Source organism: Agelaius phoeniceus, chromosome 3, assembly GCF_051311805.1.
Source record: "Agelaius phoeniceus isolate bAgePho1 chromosome 3, bAgePho1.hap1, whole genome shotgun sequence".
Taxonomy (NCBI): domain Eukaryota; kingdom Metazoa; phylum Chordata; class Aves; order Passeriformes; family Icteridae; genus Agelaius; species Agelaius phoeniceus.
In genome coordinates this window covers 36,456,018-36,473,688 of record NC_135267.1, presented here as the reverse complement: position 1 = coordinate 36,473,688, position 17,671 = coordinate 36,456,018, and the positions used below count along the sequence as shown (strand labels likewise).

Here is a 17,671-nt window from a genome sequence, read left to right as displayed (position 1 = left end):
TTCATAGTTTCATTTCCAACTAGTCAAACCTGTACCTCCTCAATGCTGCTGAAGGTGGCAACACCTTCTTTAATGAGGCATATGACTGCTGCTTCATTACAATGGCATCCATATAAATGGATGCAATATTCATCAATCAAAAAAGTTTAAATTCTTTCTATAGTGAACACCAAGGGAGGATTATGCTAGAATAAGCTCCTAAAATAAATCAGTAGTGTACCACCCAGTCTCGCTTCAAGTTGTAGCAAGAGATCCACCCTCTCCAAAAACTAACTCCTCTAAACAAAATAATCTTGCCAACACATGGGAGGACCTGCCAAGAAAACAACCTTTATTGCCTAAATTTCTATTTCAAAAGGCTATCCCAAATTAGATGCAAATTACCATAATATTAGGACCATTCCACTCTTCTTGGACCAAAAAAAGTAATAAAAAAGTACTGTTGAATTGCTCTGTCATTCAGGGCATCAATTAAGAGACACTACAGCATCTTCCCTTTGGTGAAAAGCAGCAAAAAGCTCTGTCATGATATTCTTGAGCTCAACATGCCTGTTACACTCTCTCCATGTATTCCCTTTTAGTAGAATGAGTTTTTTCACACAGCATCTGGCTTACAATGACTGGGTTTTGTTTTTTTTGGGGAGGGAAGGAGTAGGAGGACAATAGAACCCTTAATGTGCAGTGACATCATTTTTGGCTACAGTCCCATAACCCGGCCTATAGCAAGCCAGACCAAAGACCTCCACAGGGGCCCTTCTCTGGGAGCTGCTGGAAGCAATGCTGCTTTTCAGGAGGGGCCCCTTGGGAAGCACAGAAGGGGTGCCCCAACACCTGCCCTGTCAGAGCTCCAGAAACAGGCAGGGAGGCTCTTGCAGTCACTGTGCAGACAACAATTCACCCTGTTCAGACAAGAGGCCCCAACCCTCCTGCTCCACAGGGCAAGAGCTCAGACAGGATTTGAGCAAAGCAGGATCCAGCAAAGCCAGTTAACCCTGGGAAAACCAATCTGTCTAGATTGTTCAAGTGCCACTGACCTGAGAGCAGGCCATGTCCCCAGGCCAGAGTTAAGGGACAAAATTTGCTTTGCAGTCTAACGGGTAACATAGCAGAGATAACAGGACAACAGCCAACATTAGGAAGAACAGTATGAAATGTGCATTTAGCTGCACACATAGTGGCAATCTTAATTAAAAGACCTTTATTGGGTTCCAACCAAGAAAAGGAGAGCCTGGCATGCTGTACAGACGTGGGAAGAGATGGATCCCAGCCTCAAAAACTCGTGACCTGAAACTACAACCATTTATTCTGACTGACAAGGGTGACAAAGACACAAAAAGGGCTGCAAGGATTCCTATTCCCAACTTCTAACATCCCCACATTTCAAAGACAGCCAAGCCTGCTCAGTCAACAAGAAGGGGCAGACACCTCTAGAGAAAGCTGCATCCCAGCTCTAGACACCCTAATGAAGTCATAGATGCAAAAGATGACGAGCTTGTGTTCAGACATCTAAAAGCTTCTCTGCAGAAGAACCCTACCTTGACTGTCTGCCCACAGCAGACATCCATCATGGGGTGGGAACTGTCTGAAGTCTCCACAAGCCTCAGGGTAACTCAGCTACACATCTCATCAGACTCATCGGATCATGCTTCCACTCCAGCAGGATGGCTCCTGATTGAGTAGCTACACTGGCTTTCTTAAATACCCCATTCAACAACCCACCAGTTCACCAACTAATTTTCTAGTCCACCCTCTTCCCTTTTCTGCTCACAAAGCATGACTCCCTCCCCATTCAACTATTCCCTTGCCCTGCTCTGGCAGGTGATGGGATCAGACCTCATCTCTAACACAGACATCTGAAAGCTCACCTGAATCACTGCTTCCCCACTCTGCAGTGTCTCCTGACAATCTTTCTAAACCTGATCTCACTCTCCTTCAAATCTCAACAGTACCACTTCACGGCAGGTTGCCTCTTTCAAAGTCTGGCCTTCCTCCCCAGCCCTTGTTCCTTTCACTGTCTCAGAGCAAGGAGGCTTTGGATGCTGGGCTCTTTTCCAGCTTCAACACACTCTTGCAAAGGTCAGAGAATACTTAACCCAGCCTCTGTTGAGAAGTGGCTGCTTCCAGCAGCTCCTGTGATGTTCCAAAACAACAGAAGAGGGCAGAGAGGAGCTGCCAGAGAGAAGCACATTTGCTCTGAAATCCATGGACACGGTCAGGTCCCAGAGTGGGCAGTGTCTGTCATTCATGAAATATCCCTGGTTTCTACACCCAAGGGCTCACTAACAGCACAGCAATGCAGGCAGCTGTGGGACAATTCCAGCTGTGCAGAGCCAGGCTGTCCAATGTGTCCAGCAACCAGAGCCCTGGCCTTGCTCTCTGCTCTCCCAGCACAATACAACTGGGAAATGGGAAATTCCTTTCTACAGAAGGAGCACATGACTTGTGTTGTATGAAAAAAGCATTTCTTCATCAGAAAGGTGCACTTTACTAAACCCCCTTAGTGCCCCAAGGGCACTGGCAAAGCACTCTCAGGCAGGTGACACCCTCCTGAACACACACACTGGCAGAGGTGCAATATTCCTGTACATCCCCACAAGAAGGCAAGTACATGGTCCCAGAGCTGCTAAGGGCATCTCCTTGTGATAATATGCTATTTCTGCCTTAAATCTGACACACACCCTGCGTGTCCAAATGAGTAACTACATCAGAGAGCCCAGACACAGAGCCTCATCACCTCCCATTTGACATGGCTGCACGGGATCAAATCATTTCCACAGCAAACTGGAAGCAAAAGCAAGAGGGGAAACGGGAGAAGCAGCAAGCCCACAAGAATCACCTGGCTCTGGTCCAGGTAACTCCAGGGCTCAGGAAGCAAATTTCTAATGATCAAGGCTTGCTGGCTGGTTAAACATACTGTCTATGCAGCACTTCTGCTGTTATTAAATATAAACACTGTATTTATTGCTGTGAAGGAATTTCTGTAACATCAGAAACTCAGCTCTATCTATTCCTTGTTTTCTACATATACTTTTAAGACTGCTGTCAGGGATTGGGGGGAAGGGAGGGAAAGGAAAAGAGAGAGCAAGAGCATGCAAGGTAAATGAACCATGCAATAAAAATTGTTGAAATTGGCTCAGACATCTCCTGATAAGATCAGAAGTAGAGAAAGAACTGCAGCTCTTCTGGTGAGAAATTCAGTCACTGAGAAAACACATCCACTCAGGGAAAAAATGAAGTTAAACAGACATTTAAGAACATGGAGCCCTTGCTAAAAATGCCAATTCTTTAAATACTGAAATTGAGGGTATTTTTGTCTTAATATGATTCTGATCCCAAGAGTCAAGGCTTGCACATTTGGCATCAACAGCCCCCTCTGAAAGTTCATATAAACCAGGACTCTCAGTATATGGATCTCACACACTAAGATTGTGAATCTGGAGGCAAATTTGACTCTGTAGCTAAAAAAGTCTGTCTCACAGCTCCCCACATCACTTCATCCCATGAAGTTCAGCCATGAGGTGAAATATCACCATGAGGGTCCTTAGACCTTTTCAAGACGCTATTGGCAATTTCATTATAGACTGAAACCATTCAGGGGTCTGTAGAGTAACTCAGCAATAGCCACCTGGTAGGAAGGGATGGCTTTCCTTGGGGCAGCCACAAGGTTCTCAGCACCAGCTGTGAGCCCTGCTCCTGAGTTAATGGCTCATCCCTACTGCTGCAGAGTGGCTCAGCCAGCAGAGAGGCAGCTGCAGAAAGTGCTTCCAGCTCCTTGAGGACTTGCATTGTTCTGTCTGCATGATCCACCCCTGTGTGCAAATCCTAAGCCTTTGCATACCTCCTAGACACCGACTCCCTGGGTTTGTTAAATGTTTGACTGGCTATGGCAGCAGGATAATACTTACTGACTCCTTTTGACAGCTCTTCTGTTTGTTCACAGAGTGAAGTGCTTCATGTTTTAGAAATCATGTCAGCCTTTTAGCATCCTCCAGCCTTTTAGCATCCTCCAACAGATAAGGCCCTCCCTGCAAGCCCTCTCAACCCAACTGAAGCCAAATCTGGTGAAAAGGGAATCCTGGCACCCAACACCAGACTGAAAAGTAACGTCCCACACATTGCAAAGCAGAACTTTCAGCAGCAGCACAGACGCAGCTCCTCACTGCTGTCTGCTAAGCATCCCCAACTTCTCCCACAGAGCTGAAACCTAACAGCAGTCTCCTTCCATTTTCTCCACAGCCCTTGTGCAGGACAGTGCAGTTTGTGGTGACAGCAAGCTCTGTGCAGTGACAGCAGCCCTTGCTCCTCCTGCAGAGCAGGAGCCCACACAGCTCCAGAGAAGGAGTTGTGTTCTTTGCTGAGAGTTCCCATTTTCCCCCAAGCCAGGCTCTCCCTAGACATGGCACTCTGCAGCCATCAGAGTTTTTCCTCATGATGCTGGTGACTACTGGTACTGCTTGCTGGTGCCACTTACTAGTACTGCCAAGGAAACAGCCAGTCTCCAAAAATGAATGGAAACCATTTCCAATTTTTAAAGAAAAAACAGGCAGTAATGAAATTGTCAAAAGAAAATTCCTTCACTTTGACTCCAGCAGCTAACCAGTGAGAAATGCCTCTAGAACTGAGTTGGCTCTGTGCTTTGACCTGCTTCCTTGAACGTAGAAGATACACAAGGCTTTTCCAGCAGCCAGAGTGGCTCAAACAGCTGCAGTTAGCTACTAGCCAGGGAAGCTTCCTGTACCTACACACCTACAAAAGCACCCACAGTTCTGAGGAAAGATCAAACCAGAGTTCACCAGGAGGCTGTTCTAGTTAGAAATAGGTCACTGGGTGTTGGGATCTGTGGTTTAAGCAACGCATGCCGCAGCTGCTCCCTCTCTGGTGGAAGGCAAGGCCATGGCTGGAGCCCCAGCTCCCCTGCAGCTGTCCCCTGCCTCCCCAGGAGGCCATGCTCGGTGCCAGGCCCGGCTCCACTCCCTCACACCTCATCTGCTCCAAAACGCTCCATCCGTGCTTCCTTCTGTCAGTACTTGTCTCTCAGGCAGCCACTTCTGCCAAGAAGCCTAAAGCAGTTGCAAAGCTCTCCCAGTTGCACATGCAAACCCTCTTAAGAAATAGCCAGAAGGTTTTGCCTAATGTAGGAGCGTAAACAAACTTGTTACACGCTAATCACCAGGTAGGCCACACGCCCTTCCCTTCCCCCAGCCCCTGAATCTGCTCAAAGGACAGGAAATACAATCGTGGTCACATACCTTTGCTTCCTCGTTGATGTCCCAGGTGAAGGATATGGCATTGTAGGCGATCTCCTCAATGTTGCTGATGGTGTTGAAGCTCTCCTTATAGTCAGCTGTCAGACAGAAGGGTTCATGAGGGAGAGGAAGAAGAGATTATTACCTGGGTCCTTAATCACACCAAGCAGCCAGAAACTGTAACTCTTCAGCAGCCCCTTGGGGGGCAAAAGAAAGCTGAACTGTACCTTAGGAATGGATTTTTAAAGAGGCTGGAAATGGTTCTCACACACAAAAAAGCCCTCAACCAACAGGAGAAAGGAGCAAAATGGGACTTGCAAAAATTCTAAACTAGAAACTGCAGTGACAAAGGCAGATCCCAAATATAAGGTGCTCTGTGCTATGTGCAGGAAACTACCCTGTATGGCAAGGACATAAGCTCTCAATAAAATCCTTCAATAACAAACAAAGATTTGCATGCGCGTCTGCTTTAAGTGCCAAATGATTAATCCCTGCTTTGATTCACAGAAGGAAGGGACCAGGAGTACAGCCCAGCCTTCAGCCAGAGAAGGCTGGAACCCAGCCAGCCCCAGCCTTGTCTGGAGGCAAGTGGAAATTTGCAGTGTTTTCTTTTTTTACATGTACCAAAGACGAGTTGGGAGCAAAGCTGTGGGAAGGAGGATCATTAGTCTTGAGGTATTCCTACAAGGATCTTGTCCTTTAAAGAAACACAATATTTAGGTCAGCCACTGGGACTACAAACTGTGACTTAGCTACAAGCACCAGGATATTCTAAGAAAACCTGTTGTATGGAGGGGACTGCTGGATTTCCCAAGACAAAACCCACCAATCAAAATCCTCAAAAAAAAGTCAGCCTCTTTAATGAGTTCTAAAAACTACAGCATTAGTTCCAATCACAAACCATCTCCGGGCTTTCAGCAAAGCTATGGAGGGCAGAGAGGGATCCAGAAGTTCCTTAAAATAACAAAGCTTTGGCAGAAAACGGAACCTTGCCAAGGAATTAGGTCTTAAGTTTGACATCAGCAATGAGAGTGTTCCTTACCTATGTCAATGCATCTTTGTTTGGCTGTGTGCTGTCTTGAGTGCCAGTATTTCCAGTGCCTGAGCTGATCTTCCCTTGTTTTGTCTTCAGCAAACACAACCATAATGACACTCTGAAAGGAGAGAGGGAAAGATTAAAAAAAAACAAACAAAAACATGAAAGAGAAATAAAGAAAAGGCCAGAGAGTACATCATTTGGTTTGGAGCTTTAGGCTTTTCCACTTGAGGCACTACAGTATACCTGGAACACCACTGCCAAACAGGAAGGCAGACAACAGCACTTTCTGGGTCATAAACAGAGATGAGCAGAACTGCTCTCCTAACCAGAATTCAAGGATCTCATTCCAGGTGTTGCATCACTTTTACACAAGTGCTGACACCACTTCTTAACAGTCTGAGCCAAGCTGGGCTGGCCTGGCAGTAGGTGGACAGCAAAGGAACGAACACTGACGTAAGAGCACAGCTAAGCTGGCCTTTGTGCTGATGCTCTGCTCGAGATTGCTGCACTTTAAGGTTACCATCGTGCACACCCTCCTTCCCAAGAAACCACAAGTGCTGCCACTCACTCGGACTTTACTGATGGGGTGGTGGATTCCTTCAGTGCTGCTGACTTCTTTCAGCGTGATTGGGTAAAATTGACCTTTATTCAGGTAAGTCATTGTGCTGTCCCCAGGCTTCTGTCGGAGGGACTTGGAGGCTTCCAGAGTGTATTCAAAGTTATTCCTATAGAGTGAAGAGGGTAGTGATTGCTAAGGCATTTTCCTGGAAAGCTGATTAAACGTTCCACATTTAATTTGGAGAAATTCCAAAGTCGTTAGCTGACTCATTAAGCCATCACCAAGCAAAGAAGTTGGAAAACAGGATGAGCCCCTTTTTCAACCATTTCCTTCATGAATGAACATTTAAGAGAAGTTCTTGGCAAGCTAAATCCTAAGACACATCAGCAGTGTGTCTTAGGGGATATGTGTGTCTTAGGAATAGGGACCTTCCTAAGACAGGAAGGTCCCTATTCAGGCTGAGAGCAGCAAGCTGCCCTCAACCAACAGCAAAGTATCTATTAACAATTTAATTAAATTCACAAGCTAATAAGCTACTCAGTGGCCATCACCCTCTTGGTCAACTGCAACTATCAAACAAGTCGCTCCCCTCCTCTGGAGTTCAGGTGAGTTTTATTTCTCCTGTTTTTGATGTAGACTTCCAGCAGACTGAGAGCAAGACAAGCGCACCAGGGAGAGGGGCACAGATGGAAGCAAACTCCCAGATCACTCTCAGACAGTACTGCCCCTTCCCACAGGACACAGATTTGGTGCAAGGACCATAACTGAAGATGGGTGGTATTTCCAGTCCTCCAGGTAGTTTTCTTTAAAGTATTTGTTTTCTTTAGAGATACAATTTTATCTTTACAGCTACAATTTTCAACTGTGAAATTCAAAAAAGCAGACAATTGTGGGTTTAAGATCCACAGACCCCCTCAAAATCCAACTGTGACTTGGTGCAAACTGGCATGAGTTGTACTGCTTGCTCATGGACAACTAAGAGAATAGGAGGATATGGGCAAATGGGATCCTTAAATCATTACCCAGAAATGCTGTCAAAAACATAATCTTCTGAATTCATGTTGGCCATTCGGAGATTCAGTTCAGTAGGAAAGAAAACCTGAAGTAGACAAAACAACAATTAACACTGCAGCAAAAAGAAAAGTCAATATTAAATAGATACTCCTTACCACAGAACTTCTGTCAGGCAAATTGTTCACCAGATAACAACTGATTTTTGGTTTAAACAAACAGGACACTTGAATAGTGTTTTAATCCAAAACTTCTGGGTGTCAACTAAGCACAACATCTCGTAAGCCTTCCAAGTCAGCTTAAGGCAAAATTTTAATGCTTTCCCAAATCTCAAAGGGCATAGCTACACAGCTCCTTGAGGTTTGGCTTAAAAATCAAAACATGGTTACACTGCTATTTTCAGTCGGTATCATAAAACAAAACCCACAGATTTTCTCACTCAAGGGCTCTACATAATCCAACTGTTTTCTATGGACACACACCACACCTAGAAACTGGCAGTAAGGAAGCTTACATACAGTCACTTCACTTTGGTACCTGCAAAGGCACCACAGAGTGCTGAACTCTTGCAAAACCTGGCTCTATGGATCGAGATAACTATTTCCACACTCTGTAAGCCAAAGCCTCTGTCACTAGTCAGATTAGTCATTCGCTTTTGATAATGACTGCATGTTGTGAAGGTTTTATTTACTAAGTTTTAATTATGCACTTTTCTGGGAAAGCCTTCTATTTCTAAGCCACTTGACAGATTTCTGTCATGTAACAAGAACAGTTAAAGACGGAAGTGAATATCTCCATCCAGATCAAGACAGACAGACACACACACAGCAGCTGCCTCTCCTGGTACCTCTTGCACACCCTCCTTGAAAGTCTCCGAGAAGGTGGAGTCTGGGGTTCGCCTCTGGGAGTTCTGGGGCTGTGTGTTGGAACTGAACTGGTCAGGGTTGAGGTTCCTGTCGAAGACCACCACGCGCTCGGGCGGCTCGGGGTGGTACACGCTGGGCGGGATGCCCACGGCAAAGCCGTGCGCCTGCGTCTCCGTCTTGATGGAGTGCGTGGGCATCGTGGCAATGGAAACCGTCACCGTCGTGTCAGGCGTCGTGAGGTGGCCTCGCTTGTCCATGCCCATCTGGGGGGTGTGTGGAAGTACAATATTGAAAGGCACATTTTTCAGAACCTGGACCCTGTTTTCTCCAGCAGAAATGAGCGACTGTTCTGTCACGTTTGGGATGCTGTTCCTTAAAAGGGCAAAAAGAAAGCAGGCATAAATTATACAGCTTATTTTCTTAATAAACAAGTGCTAGAAAAGCTTTTCAACCTTTTGGACAAAGACAGCTGACACAAACTCTCCTGCTTGTGCAGAACAGCTCAATCCTAACCTGAAAAGCTGAGAAACTAATTAAAAAAACCCCATAACTCCTCTCTCACTGTTAATCATCCCACCTTGGAGAGTAATTACCCTGGAGCAAAGGGTGAGGGTTCGCAGCCCAGATCCTCACTGCCTGGAAAACAGCAGACCAAAACTAAGCACTTCCCACCACACACTGGCACACGCAGGCTCCACGAAGCTGCTCTTTGGCAGAGGGAGAAGGAATGGCAGCAAGGTTGCTGCTCCTCTGCCCCAGGACTGTGCACCACCTGGGAAGCACTAATAGGGAAATCACACCCCTCGTTTCATGCACAACCCCCCAAGAAAATCCACACCGAGACTCCTGGGAGTGGTTTGCACCAAGACTCCTGGGAGTGGTTTGCATAACTTGCCACTCTCCACCCCACCACACTCATTTCTGCCAGGACAGCACTGAGATCTGTGGCTGAGCTGACCTCATAGCTAGTAACCACTAAGTCAGCCTGCCCTCTCTTTCTCCCTCCCCACCAATTGGTCCTGCCCCCTCCTCTACACCAATTCAGACATTTCCCCTGCCTCCTTGGTGAGCCAGTTCAGCTTGCCTGGCTAGCAGAAAACTAGGCAGCTTTTCCTTCCCTGTTTGGTGATGGATCCATGTGAGACCCAATCTGGTTCAAGAGTAGCAGGGGGAACACATGGCTGGGAACCAGCCTGCTCTTCTTGACAACAAGTCACTCAATCAGCTCAGCCAGACCACAAAACCTCACCTCAGGTCCTTAAAGCATTCTAGTCTGGCCAAAGGAAGAGGATGGTAGGAGTGGAAACTGGCTTGAGTGAACCTCCCATTTGTTATATTCACCTAATCAGTATAATCTGCTTGGGAGGCATGAGAGAGGGAAGGCAGGTAGGGGAAGCCAGACAGAAGTTGCAGAGAATACAAAGCAAGTCCCCAGACAATACAAAACCAAATCACAAGCACTTTGAAGAGCTTCCCAACTGGCCTTTACATGACACAGCAATACTGCTGGCACCTGAGAACAAAAATCAGCAGAGAGCAACTGAAGTAACTGCACGAAAAATGGAAAGTGTCACCAGTGACTGCAGCCTGGGGGGATGCCTGCACCTAATGTTAGAGAGCAGCTTTTGCTAGGCTGCCTATATGACATCAGCACACCAAAAGCAGATAGATGGCATTGAGCAGCAGTTTGAGCCTCAGCTCTCCACACCATGGTTCAATCCCCATCCTGTTCCTGAAACAACACAGAGGCACGGAGTAAAAGCTAACAATTTATCACCACACTGCAGCAAGTTACCTTCCTTCAGCAGCTTTGATGGTCGAGGAGACAAGGGAGGAAATAGAGAAGCAATAATAAAAAATAATACCTTTTGCTATGGTCTTGTTCAGGATGTTCTACCTCAGGCTTGGCTGTTGAAGATCTCCTCTCCCTTGGAACCTGAGAAATTAAAGACATACTATAATTCAATTCTTCCTCCCATACAAAAAAATTAGCTATAGCTCCTTAAAATTTGGTCAAATTAAGGAAGCCTTGCTTTGGATGCCAGGCCAGCCCCAGGAGATACCCCACAGATCCCTATGTAGCCAACTGACATGTGTCAGCCCTGAGCTCTTGCCAGCACCAGGCGGTGAGACCACCAGTGCAGAAAATGATCCACCTATGGCTGGAGCACCAGTTCTGGGGTGAGCAGGACCAAGAGAAGATTTCCCAAGGTTTGCTGGCTGGCAGTGCAGGTTCTCTCCTCTGCAAGCTGGCAGAGTTCAGCTTGCTGGATGAGCTTGTGAAAGGATGCTGTTCCACAGCCACTTCCCCAAGGACATGTGCTCTCTAGGCCATTCCCTTTAAGATCAGTTGAGGCTCTCCTTTCTCCTCTGTGATCAGGGAATTTGGGGAGTACCATGTCCAATAAACATATTAAGACACTACAGCTCATATTTCTGCATGGCTGCACAAACACACTGGCCAAAACTATATTAAAACTTTTATAAACAAAATGTAATCAGCATTCTGATTTAAGACAGCTCAGTATTGCTTCTTGTATTTCATGCCACAGACAGGACTTGCCCTGAAAACACACCATCAATCAAACAAGTCACCTTGCCCAGACATGTGTCATTTTCCTGGCTGCACTGCAAGGCCAAGGCACACAGGAGAAGGTGAACTCTTGGAGCTGTGGTGGCTCAGCTCCTTGCATGGAGCACATAACCAGCATTCCAGCAACCCAAACAGCTCTTGCAGCTGCTGGCAAAAGCCTGTGGTGCTCAGGTCCCCTCAGCCACACTGCAAGTCCACACAAGCTCTCCTGCCAACCCACATGTAAGGCCTAGGACTTTTGTCACCCTCATCACGCCTCCTGAGCAAGCAAAGCAAACATCTTCTGGTGAATGTACAGAGGACTGAAGTCCTACCACGCTCCTTCACCAAAGCCTGTTCAGATCCTGCCTCCATTTGCCAGCCTGGGTCCAGGCTGGGGAAGCACTTCAGCACGAAGGCAAAGGCTGAGGGTACACCAGCACCACCAGCCCCGACTGAAAACTATGTCCTCATTCTTACATATAACCTGGAATCCCAGAAACACCAGAACTGTTTGATTTCCCACAGTAACCAGAAAAATTTGGAGACCCTCTAGATGGAGACTGCTGGGAGACCAGCACTAATTAAGTCAGCAAAAAATAAGAGTTTTCCAAGCTGCATTTGGCCAACAATCCTGAAAGAATTTCTATCCAAAATTTGTTTCCTATAAGGCCTTATTAACCACAGTTGAGCAAGCTCAGTAGTTGAATGGAAGGAAACAAAAGTTTTTTGGTTTTATTGTTTTGGTTTTTTTAATAGGAAAATGATCTCATCAGCTACCTTTAATATGCAGAGGAGGCGTGTTAGAAATGCCTCGACATCATCTCTCTATAACATTACTCCATAGCAGCCCTCAATAAATCTTTCAACCTCCAGCCATTCTGCTTTACCCAAGTGTGCAGCCTACCTGTTCTTCCACCAATTTTTTCTGTACACTCACTGATACCCAAACATAAGAAGAAACCCTGAATTAGGCATTAATGTACAGCAAATCCCTTCTGCTTTGCCAAGCATGAAGGATCAAGATCAACATTCTTTTTGTAATCTACAGGTTTAGAAATCAAAATTGATCTTGTGGATTAAAATTGTTCTGGTGAAAGCATGTTGTTGTTTGGGGTTTTTTTCCCAAAAGCATAGTAAGCACAAAGCAGAAAGGTAGTTTTCTCACAAAACTAGCTGAATAACATCCACATCAGTGAGTCTGTGGCATTTTGTCATGTGTGTGTGGAGTGTTAATCTCCATATTAAGCATTACAAGAATATTTTGGTATGTAAGACATATTCAACTCTTAAAAGGGCAGGCAAGGGTTTTGTCTGCACCAGGCAATGTCTCCCAGTGCTTGAAGAACACAACTGAGGCTAGCAACTGCACTCACCACTGTTAAAAGACACCAGCCAAAGCGCCAGGCAGGAGAGCCAAGTCAGCCTCCTGGCGTTCCTGCATGCTCAGCAAAGGAAAAACAGGCATCTCCACCCGGTGAGCCAGGCCACCATAACACAGGCATCCCAACACAAGCAGGACCCCTCCCTGCCTGGAAATGCCTGCTGCTCTCCACTGCCCTGGCTAGAGATAACTACCCTAGCTTATACTTTTGGTATTCGGGAAACAGAGCTCAGCAAAATGCACCCCATGCAGACCAGAATGTTCTCTGACTGCTCAGCTCAGCTGTGAGCACCTAGGAAGGCACAGGTCTCCAAGAAGACCATGAACACTGGGCAAGACAATCACTGCTATCAAAGGATTAACAGATTACAGCAGCTGAAGCTCACTGAGGGTTAGAGCGATGCAAACAGCAACTCTTTCAGGTGGACACTTCAGCCCCACATACCACCAAAGACCTGTAACTGTATCTTAGTATCAGCTGAGCCTAAAATAACACAACAAAGCCCCAGCAAAAGCCAAAGGTCCCCCAGAATAGGGACCATGTGAGCAAAAGGAGTTTCTTACTCCATGTATATTTATATTCAGGCAGGGATATGGTCCTAAAGTGTCACTCTTTATGACTATTTCTATAACACATTGCCTCTTGCAGAACTTGGGGTCAAGAGAAAAAGTGCTACTCAGGTTGAAAAGTAGCAAAATGCTACTTAACTTTTACATCAAGATCTAGGGAATCTTATTTTACAGAGCTAAAAATAAAACAAATTTTCAGAAAGAGAGACATAGGGTTTTTTCAATTTAAAACCCACACTGTTTAAAGTCCTTGTGATCTGTTCACAGCTTCTGCAAAATCCTCCAGCAAATGACACCTGTTCCACAAGTGGAACACGAGCTCTGCTGGCTACGAGAACAAACCCAGGCCAATCTACCTTGTAGTAATCATAGAGCAGTCCGAGGGCAGCTGCACTGTCTTCATCCCCATTGATGCTCATCATAGCTTTGGTAGCTGCTGTGAGGGGATTTTCAAGAAAAGTTTTCCAGGCCTCATCTTCATTGGTGTAAGGACGTCTCTGAGAGTAGAGAGAGTCATTCTGAAGAACCAACACGGGTCTTTTACTTGAATCATAAAAAAAAAAAGAAATAAAAAAAGCCACCTGTTAGAACACATGAAAAACATTCCCAAAGTTCTTCAAAATTAGCTGCCCCAGTTTCATGTGGTTCATATTCTGATTCAGTGTACTGCAAGGATTAGTCAACACAAAAAGCCCAGAAACTTAATTCTGATCTCACTCATGCTCAGAGTAAATCAGGATTAATTTGACCAAACTCAGATGGATTACACCAGCCTCTACAAAAAGACAAAGCCACGTAAGAGCACAACTGACCTGCTCATGCTCTGAACCCAACCCAGAAAGAGCAATGCACTTTCTGGCCAACCACCTCCAAAGCTCCAGCACATCCCATGTAAAACTGCCAAGGTACAGCCTGATCCAGTTCCCACGTGGAACTAGAAAATGTGCATTAACAAAACATCTCTTTTCTCCAGTGCTTTCAAGTGTCTTCACTCTCAGAATAGATCTAAAAACACCACCTAGAAGCTACTTGTAAGCTACAGATGACATAGGGAAATTGGTAAAGGCGGGTTCAAATCAATTTGGCAGTGTTTTTTTTCTGACAAGGGGGAATAAAAACAACTTACTGCCTGGGTACTGTTGAAATAATCCAGCACACTAGTTTGAAACACTCAGATGAGTGAAGAAAAAGGAAAAAAATGAGTTATTCCCTTTGTGCCGTAGTATATATATACAAAATTATATTTACTCCAAACATTTGGAGATTGCTGGGAACCAACAAACTCCAAAATGACTTGGAGATTCTGTCCACAGACAAAAGCAATATGTGTAGAAAATGTTGTCCTGCCAGCCTCGATAATATTTTTTTGTTCTACTGGTAAAACATATGCTTCATCTTTTAAGTCAGCTCAAGTTCATTTTTAAATCTGACTTTTAAACCAGTCCAGTTTTCTTTCCAGTGCAAGTTCAACATTAGTTTACTGCAGATGGGCTGGGGGAGCAGGAGAGGCTTTTTTACTTTCTGTAATAATCCCAAACTTGACATTTTTAGTGAATTGGCCATAGTTAAAATAGAAAAGTAGTTATTTAAAAACAACTAACCCCATAAAAAAACCCCACCACCTTCACATCCTTTTCCTAGTAGGGAATCATTCTTTTAATCTATTTCAGATACATTCAGAGACTGAAATATACTACAAATACAAAAAGTTGTGAAATAGAAAGTTGTGAAATACTCTAATCACTATAATCAGCTTAGCAGTATCCTACATTTATCACCACCTTCTACCAAAAAGATTGCAAAGCAAATTATGCATTCGACGCTTTATCAGTTACACAAGTCACCCTGCCGAGCTGCCATCGGACAGCTTGGCTGAGCTGAAGGCACTGAAAGCAAGTGGGAGTTTCCAGGACTTGTAAGAGCACTTGGTGGCTATAAATCAGTATTATGTAGTTGAAAGAAGAGCAAACAAAAATGACAAAAGAGACAAGTTCTTGCACCAAGCCCGTTCTTTAGGTCTTCATACGTATTTGTACACACACTGACACAGACACCCGAACGCAGAGGACAGCTACTTTCTATCAAAGTGAGACGACCCACAGAAGACAAAGCAGAATTTTCTTTAGGGACGTGGTACAAGCTATTGTTCTTCATATAAACGAATCCTCAAATATCCATAGCAAATGGGAAAACTCACAGAGGAAAAGGCAGCTGAAGTAACCTGGGTGCAGTTCCCTTGATCCATCCCCACCAAGCTAAAAGGCTAAATCAGCCTTGCTGAACTCACAAAAACACTATGCTGATTCCCTCCAGCAACACAATATTCACATGGGAAACAAAATCATCAGAAAACCAAAAATACTGAGAACAAAAGCCTCAACTAGCCAGAAGCCTTTCGAACGCAAGAGCTAAGTATTTTTGTGTGATTCCTTTGTCATTGAAACACCGAAATTCAATGCACATTGCCCTAAAGGTAACCAACCCACCTAAAAAAGCACAGAAAAAGTTATCTGCAGAATTATCAAGAAAAGCACAGTGTTTGGCAGCAACTCCCTACTTCAGGGGAACCACAGCTTCTTTCACGAAAATGAGAACATATTGATAAGAGAAGGCAAACACATCTTTTTTTCTTACATTTTAGAAGATAACCGGCATGCTGATCTGCTCACACAGTGGTAGAAGTCCAGCAGAGGCACAAAATTAAGCTTCATACAGCAGTTCTAATAATTTCCCAATTATACTTTCCACTTGACCACAGTGGGAGCAGAGAAATACTACAAAAAGCAGAGACTCTTTACCTGTGAAGCTTCCCCAGCCTAGGATGTTCTGTGTTCAGAGCACAGAAACCATTCCTCCCTCCTTCACTGCTGCAGGACCAGCCGTCCTGTCCCTCTTACCCTGTGACGCCCAGAGCTGCGCAGCCATGCTGTGCCTGCTCCTGCACAGAGCTCACCTCTAACGCTGAGGCAGCACCCAGGATTTCTGGCACCGGTGTGCCAGAAAAGCGAAGCGCATACACCCAAACTGCTACGACCTCATCTACTAAGTGTCACTGGAAATAAAAACACCTATGAAAAATCCTAGAGATATGAGTTAAGTGAGCTGCTGCATTGGAGTCCTCTTCCTAGAAAGTAGCATGTTGAAACAAAAAGTTGGGTTTAAAATCCTACACATTCCCTAGGAAAGGAGCGCATTTGAGTCACCAATCATTCAAAGAATAGAAATTTTTAAATCTGTTCTTGAAAGCAAATCTCTTCAGAGCTACCCCATTTTCTGGCACTCAGGTGTCCACGGCCACTGTCAGCAGATGGACACAGTGACAAGTGCAGCAACAGACCCGAGTCCGTAAACACAGCCTGGGATCCGCTTGAAGGCGACGTCTCGTACTCAACACCACGGAGTTACAGAATACACACACCTCGAGCTCAGTTTAACTCTTTTCAGGACCCAACTTCGGCTACTCCGGGGTCGCCGCAGCCGAGCTGGCCGGGAGCCGCCCTTACCTGCCGAAGTCCACCTTGCCGGAGGGATGCGCCTCGTAGAAATCCATGGGGGCGGCTGCGGCCGCCGGGCAGCGGCGCGGGGGCTCAGCCCGGCTCCCTCGGCCCGGCAGCTCCTCCCGACGGCGCGGCCGCCGCAGCCGCCGCCCGCATTTAAGGCGCGGCCCGGTGAGGCGGGGGGCGGCCCCACGCCTCGCTGCGGGTGTCGGGTTTCAAAGCCGGCCCAGCCCCGGCGCTCGCCCCGCGGGGCGGGGTGGCTGCCGGGGTCGCCCCGCTGCGCCGCCGGCTCCCCCCCGGGGCTCAGCCCCCGCTCCCCCCGCCGTTCGCGCCGCCCCGCCGCAACCTCCGGGTACTCCCCCGAGAGAGAGGAGCGAGGGGGGCGGGCCCGCGAGAGCGGCTGCTCCGGCCCGGCCCCCGGGCGGCGAGCCCCTCTCGCCGCAGCCCCCCGGCGGGGCGGCAGCACCGGTCGGACCGGACGCGGTACTTCTTCCCCCGCCCGGCTCACTCACTTGTCGTAGTCCTGTGTCATGTCTGGCGGAGGCAGCGGGCGGCAGGACTGGCCGGGCGGGTCGGGAGGAGCAGCGCCGCGCACCCGCCGCTCCGACGGGTTTTGTCGGCTCCTCTCGCCCGCTCAGGTGCTCCCGCAGCCGCAGGTGGACGCGCGCCGCGCCGCGCTTCCCATTGGCTGCCGCGGCCCGAGGGGCGGGGCCGCAGAGCCCCAATTGGTCGGGCGCGCTCGGGGGCGTGGCCGGCGGTGTGAGGGCTCCGCGGGCCGGGGAGGCGGCGGCGGCGGGACAGAGCCCCGAGCGAGCGAGGGGACAGGCCAGGAGCCGCCTGGTATCCCTCCCGCGCTAAAAATGGGATTCCCTTCTCCCTCTCTCCCCTCCCATTAACTTTATTTCTTTTTCATGTACTGCACCCACT

At 47.0% G+C, this 17,671-nt stretch overlaps 1 protein-coding gene across 2 annotated transcripts in view; it reads right to left on the bottom strand.

The window, feature by feature from the left end:
• GRHL1 (grainyhead like transcription factor 1) overlaps positions 1–17,413 on the bottom strand; it is a 41,242-nt gene extending 23,829 nt beyond the window's left edge. The window contains exons 1-8 of one of the 2 annotated variants that reach the window (XM_077175066.1): positions 17,257–17,413; positions 13,604–13,790; positions 10,587–10,657; positions 8,703–9,093; positions 7,867–7,943; positions 6,854–7,010; positions 6,289–6,400; positions 5,250–5,344 (exon numbers count right to left, since the gene is read on the bottom strand). In XM_077175066.1, coding sequence (XP_077031181.1) covers positions 5,250–5,344; positions 6,289–6,400; positions 6,854–7,010; positions 7,867–7,943; positions 8,703–9,093; positions 10,587–10,657; positions 13,604–13,790; positions 17,257–17,276 — 1,110 coding nt within the window. In that variant the 5' untranslated portion in view covers positions 17,277–17,413. Of the gene's footprint in view, positions 1–5,249; positions 5,345–6,288; positions 6,401–6,853; positions 7,011–7,866; positions 7,944–8,702; positions 9,094–10,586; positions 10,658–13,603; positions 13,791–16,750; positions 16,911–17,256 lie in introns of those variants that run through there. The other variant, XM_077175065.1, reaches the window with a different exon arrangement.
• Between the last annotated feature and the right edge of the window lie 258 nt (positions 17,414–17,671).